Genomic DNA, 6383 nt, shown 5'->3' with positions numbered 1-6383 from the left:
AGAGCTGTAATTCCATCAGAGAACACAGGTCAGGAGTCCTCCTCCTCTCACATAATTTAGTTTTGGCAGCTCATCAGGATCAGAGGAGCTGGAGATTGTAACTCAGAGGCCTGAAATCCTGCTTTGGAAGAGGCACTCAGAGCATCTTTATGAATGTCTGCTTCAGAGCTGGGCAGATATTTATTGCACACACACCTGAAATTCCCAGCTCCTGAGGAATTTGTTTGCTGCTGGTGACTGACAGTTGCCTGTGATGAACAAATGATCATTCCTGCTCTAAAGAAACATCTCTAATTAGAGTTCAGTTGGCAGCTGAGCTGATTGCATCTGGAACGAGGATTGAAATACCTGAACCCCACACAGGCAGGGAAAGAAAATGAAGACAACACAAAATTCTCTTGAACCAGGTTCTTTCTTTGTGGTTTTGTTGTTTTGTTGGTTTTTTTTTTTTTCTTCCTCAATGTTCAGCAGTTTACAAAAGAACTACAAAAACCTGTTCACAACAGAGCACTTGGGGGACAGGCTGCTGTCTACAAAACCAGGCATGCTTTGGGGTTGGGGTTGGAGTGGGGCTCTTGCATTTCTCTGGGTTCTTTCCTCCCTTCAGCACAGTGTGAAAGAAGAAAAGGACCAATTTATTCACCAGGAGAGCTCAGGGAAAGAAGGAAGAACATGCTGTCCCCTCACAAAACTGCCCCAAGCTGCATGCTGGAGGTCCCAAATACAAACACACATTTTGTAGCACAGAGACTTCGTAGTACAACCCACACTGCACTTTCCTTCCCCTGCCCCTCGGGCAGAGATGTGGAGATGTGCTCCATGCCATGCATTTTACTTTCCCTTTAGTTTTGGGGTTTGATTTGCTTTTCCTAATCAGTTATTTACCTTTTTTTTTTTTTTTCTCTTTTCTGTTTTTGTTTGTTGTTGGTTGGTTGGTTTTGTTTTTTGTTTTTTTTTTAGCCCCAAATCCCAGGTAGCAGTATCCAAGGTAACAGGGAAGAGTCCAGAGCTGCACATTATCACTGTTTCTGCAAGTTTCATGCAAAACTTAAGCCATTTCTGCATGCAACACGATGCTGGCCATTTATTGTGCTTCATACAACTCCGGGGAGGTGTCCCCACTCCCCACCACAGTTGGGTTACTGGGAAGCACAGCTTGGCTTTTCCACAGACACAGACAGATTAAAAGACCCTTCTCCTGCCCCCACCTTATCACTCCCCCCCCACCACAGCTGCCCCAAATGTGCATCTTGGCAGCAGGTGCAGACAGTTCACTTGCCTACAGAAGCCTGGAGGCTTCAGTAGAGTCCCATGATTGCAGCTCCCACATCCTTGGAAGGTCTCCGGTCCTTCACCAGGAAGTTAATCATGCTCTCCGACTTGATCAGCAAGTTGCAGCCCAAAAAGAAGATGCCAAAGAGGACAGTCAAGGAGAGGACGCAGAGGACAGCGATCTGCACCACCCTGGTGATGTAGAGGTTCCTCTCATCAGGTGCCAGGACCGAGGAGCCGCCGTCGGTCGCCAGCACTGAGCCGGTCCCGTTGCAGCAGGCCAAGAGCACCCCCAAGCCCTGGGTCCTGTTGGGGTAAGCTCCCTGTTCTAGGAGAGTCTGGTTGAAAAAGGACTCGTTCATGGTCTCTGCACGATCCCCGCGCTCTGGGGAAGGCAGGAAGAAAGCTTCTTGCGCCCCTGCCTACCCCTCACACGCCAGGGCTCGGCACCTCCGAGCCACCTCCTGCCTTTCTTCTCCCAGCACCTGGGATGGAGAGTAAACTTCTGGAGGCTGTGAGCAGATGGAAGCCAACTGTGGAGCCCAGGGATGGCTGCCTCCGGGGTCCCTCCTGGCACAGACGGCGTTAGCACAAGCCCCCAGGCGAGCAAAGAGAGAGAGAGAGAAAAGGCGAAGGGGGCACAGGGGAGAGGAAAGCAGCCGAAGGTCCCCCCATGCCTCCTGGCCCTGCCACTGCCCCAAAGCTGCCACCCCGAGGCACAGGGCTGTGGAGTGATGCCCACTCCCGGGGACAGGAGGGAGAGCTGCTTCCTGCCGGCTGGGAGCTCCACAAATGCAAGTTCCAAGCTAAAGTCTTCACCGTGTTCAAAGAAAAAACAGCAACTCCACCCCCTTCCAGGCTCCCCCCAGGACCGCCTTCCTCCCCCTCCACCCTCACTCAGGCTGCCCACCCCTTCCCCGCGCCTCTGCACCCCCTCTCCGACCTGCCATGGGTGCCTGCGCCCACCCCTGTGCCACCCCCTGCTGGGGGCCGACCCCTAAGGCACAGCACCTAACCCATCCTTCCCCCCAGCCCCTCGACCTGCTCCCCAAAGCTGCTCGCATGGTCCATGTTCATCCTGGACCCCCGGCAGGTCCCTGTCCTCCTCCAGCGGAGGCTCCCGGGGTCAGCACTGCTCTCACCAATCCCTGACTGCTGCTCTGTGCCACCCACTCCTTCTTGCAGGAGGTCCAATCCAGCCCAGTCCACCCCCAGCTCTGCTCAGTGATGCTTGTCCTGTGCCTCCAGACGAGAGATGGATCCAGCCTCTTCCCTGCATCCTGATCTTCCTCCAGCTGTGGCTTTCCTCCCTGGGTACCTTTGCCTCCCTCCTCTCCCCCTCCTGCTCTCTTAGCCCCTTTGAAGAGGAGCACTGCAATGCTGCACCCCAATCTGTGCCCAGCACCCCTGCCCTGTTCCTAGCTCTGGGTCCTGCAGCAGCATCACTGCAGTGTGGCAGAGCTTCTCACCCAGGCCCCTCAGCCCCAGCAGGCAATCCCAGGAGAAGTTCCATCCACCTTGCTCTCTCTGTGTCAGTCTAAGCTCCCAAAGTGACACCATGAGTCAGGGGGTCCAGCACTGCCTGGCTCAGTCCTGACTCTGCCCAGATCAATCCTGACCCTGCCTGCCCCAGAGCTGTGCCCTCAGACATGCCATGGCCCATTGGTGTTTGCCTGGAACCATGTCAGGATGGCACCAAGCAGCAGATCAACCCCAAGCCACAATGTGAGGACCTTGTTCTGATCCATCTGTGTCCATCTTGGCTTGATTCCTTTGCCCAGCCCCCAAAGGGGATTTTAAGAACCCTAAAATGAGAATTGCTCAAGGACAGCTAAGGCAGAGGCATGGGGCTGGCTGAGGATGGAGCTGGCTTGGCAGAAAAGATGCCAACTGATTGTCCTTTTAGACTGCCCCAGCCCGTGTCCCTCTTCTGCTGCTGTGACTGCAGGGGCTCACAACCTGCTTGCTTTGGGGTTTATTTGTTGCTTTTTCCTCCCTGCTTCGCTCATGGAGGCTCTCTCCCTGAAGGGCTGCCCGGTCTGCGAGGGCAATTTGGGGCAGAGGCCCTTGCTGGAGGGAGGTGGGAAGTCCTGACTGAACAAGAGCATCTGCTCCTGCTTAACCTGAGGGCCAGGGGGAATGCCCACGGGAAAGCAGAGCATCCCCAGCCCGGCTGGGAGCTCCTCTGCCCAGCTCACTCCTAGTCTGGAGGAGTTTCTGCTCCCTCTGGTGGCTCCAGCTCCAGGCTCTCCTCTCGCCACACACCCGAGCGCGGACTTGGGCTGCCGCACCCCTGGCTCCTGGGTCACAGCCTGTGCGGGGAGGCAGCCAGGGCCATGGGGCTCCTCGGCTCTCAAACACCTCCCTGCCTGCTCCTCGCCTTCATCCACCCCTCATCCATCCACCTCTTACACAGTGCCTGGAGGTAACACCGCAGGACGTCCTCAGGACAAGCAGTACCTCCTTGCAAATGTTAAGTTCACACCATCCTTGTCCTCAGGCAAGAGGAGAGCCCAGATGGCTGCAGGCAGGTCAAATCCCTGATTTGGGGACTTCTCCCTTCTTCTTCAGAGTTTTAGCCCCAAGTTAGAGCATCCCAGTTTATGCTGGGCAGGGAATTCCAGAACAGGGTCTTGTCCTTCTAGAGCTAGCAGCTCCTACTAGCCTGGGCAGCCAGCAAGTTGCAGGCTGAGTTGCAGGATGTTTTGCAGGTTTACTGGGCAGGATGAGTCCCCCAGTGAAGAGAGCCTGGAGATCGATGGCAGGTGGGATCTGTGGGGTGTGCAGAGCCAAGCAGAGCTCGAATGTTTCTCTCTAGACACAGATAAATTGCTTGTCCCTTCCATGAAGCATTCAGTCCCGGCAGGGGGCTGCAGTGCAGCGTGTGGCTGTGGCCACATGAGGAAGGGCCACACAGGTGGCATTTCCAGGCAGGATACATGCAGGAATTTGGGTACCCTGAAACTAGCTAAGGGGGTCTGCAGTGTGAGATGGCTTTGGGGTCTGGAGCAGGGCAAGACCTGGAGCCTTCCAGAGAGCAGATCTGGGGGCTGTACTGATGGAACCATAAAAGCATTTCAGTTGGAAAAGCCCTCTGAGATCATCCAGTCCAACCTTCAACCCAGCACCACCATGCCCATTAAACCATGTCCCAGAGTGCCATGGCCATGCATATTTTGAACCCTTCCAGGGGTGGTGACTCCCTGGGCAGCCTGTTCCAATCCCTGACCACTCTTGCAGCAAAGAAATTTTTCCTAATCTCCAACCTAACCCTCCCCTGGCACAATTTGAGGCCACTTCCTTTCATTCTATCAATTGCTACTGGGGAGAAGAGCCCAACCCCCACCTCTTTACAACCCAGCCACGGTGCAGCCCTTTCTGACACTGCATGAAGATCAGTTGACTTCTCCTAACCTCCTTTATCAAATCCTCATTAACAACTCTTGGGGGAGGAGTTGGATCCCAGGTGGAAAATGATCCCAACGCTGAGCCCCCAACAAGACCATGAGAGGGCACCCACAGGGAGTGGGCAAGCAAAGAAGCATCAGAACTTCCTTGAAAGCCAAGAAAAGTCCCAGCTCATGAGGCAGAGTCCCTGGAGACATTCAAGGCGAGGCTCTGGGGCTCTGAGCAATCTGAACTAGTTGGAGATATTCCTGCTTGCTGCAGGGGAGTTGGACAAGGTGACCTCTAGAAGACCTTTCCAAGCCAAAGCATTCTGTGATTCTGTCATCTCCATCTCACCCTGGCAAACTCCATCACCCCTTGTTGAGATCCACACAGCTCTGGGGCAGGAGCTGTTGTCCCCACTCATCCCTCCCAGCGTGGGGCTGTGGTTCAGCACCTTGCACATCCTCACCCCACAGCATCCGGCACCGCCAGACAGTGCCTGCAGCTCTCCACACCCACACCAGCTCCCTTCCTGCAGTCTGGCTTCTCTGTCTGTCAGAATGCCTTGACCCAGGGTTGTGTCATTACTGTCCCCAACCCCTGTCACCCACTAGGACAGAGCCATTCTCTCCCTTTTGCCCCCCCAGCCTGTACTTGGAGTGCCTCAGTTTCCCTGGGTCTGAGCAGGACCTCGGTATTGCAGGGCAAGGAGGGGTTTATAAAACCCCCTCAGGGGGCACCCACAAGCAGCCCAAGCATTTCAGCTGGGACAATCCCTGTTGTAGATCCAGCTCCTTGTATTTGCTCAGCACAAGAGCAATTTCTGAGGACACAGAGGGGTAAAAACAACACAGGTGAGAAGAAAACCCAAATTACCTGACCCACAACTGCACTTCACTCCCTTCGTGATGTCCAAGTTTAAACCCAAACTGCTGGTTTCAGCAGGACCAGTTCTTGGCTGGGTCTCACTCAGCTCCCAGCAGTTCCAGCAGGGATATTCCCATTTGCACCAGTGCCCTGAGAACCCACACTTCCACAGAATCACCTGCTTGGAAAAGACCTTAAGATCATCCAGTCCAGCCATAACCTGACACGTCTTGTCAGACCATATTCCTAAGCTCCTCCTTTAAACACCTCCAGGGATGAGGACTCCACCACCTCCCTGTGCAGCCTGGTCCAGTGCTCTATGACCCTTTCTGTGAAGAATTTTTTTTCTAACGTCCAAATTTCATATTTTAATTTTCTTTTTTCTTTTTTTTTTCATTCATTTTCATATTCAAGCTGCCCAGGGAGGTGGTGGATCCCCTGGAGGTGTTCAAGAACTGTGTGGACACAGCACTTTGAGACATAGTTTAATGGCCATGGGGGTGGTGGGTTGAGGATTGGACTTGATGATCTTGGAGGGCTTCTCCAACTGAGACAATTCTATGATTCTACCATTTCAGTTTCAAATTCCTCATGTTTCCATTGCAGTTTGTATTTGCTCTCTTTCTCCTTAAATCCTTGCCCTCAGAGGCAGCTCAGGCTGGGTTTTAGAGCCCAGGCTGCCTTTCAGGCAAGAGTTAATAAAAGAGGGAGTGAGCAAGAATCCTGCCAGGAATTAAACCCAAGTGGAAGAGCCTATGGGAAAGAGCCTGTTAGCCGGGGGCTGTAGGTCACTAGTGCCGAGTACTCGCTGCCAGGGTTTATTAGGTCCTGCTCTGAGCTGAGAGAGCAAGAAA

At 53.8% G+C, this 6383-nt stretch overlaps 1 protein-coding gene across 1 annotated transcript; it reads right to left on the bottom strand.

The window, feature by feature from the left end:
• Positions 1-1298: 1298 nt before the first annotated feature.
• RPRML (reprimo like) lies at positions 1299-1634 on the bottom strand. Its single transcript, XM_054396542.1, has one exon. The coding sequence runs from the start codon at positions 1632-1634 to the stop codon at positions 1299-1301; it is 336 nt and encodes a 111-aa protein (XP_054252517.1).
• Positions 1635-6383: the final 4749 nt, after the last annotated feature.

Source organism: Indicator indicator, chromosome 37 (assembly GCF_027791375.1).
Source record: "Indicator indicator isolate 239-I01 chromosome 37, UM_Iind_1.1, whole genome shotgun sequence".
In the NCBI taxonomy this organism is placed as follows: Eukaryota; Metazoa; Chordata; class Aves; order Piciformes; family Indicatoridae; genus Indicator; species Indicator indicator.
This window is presented reverse-complemented; position numbering and strand designations above follow the sequence as displayed.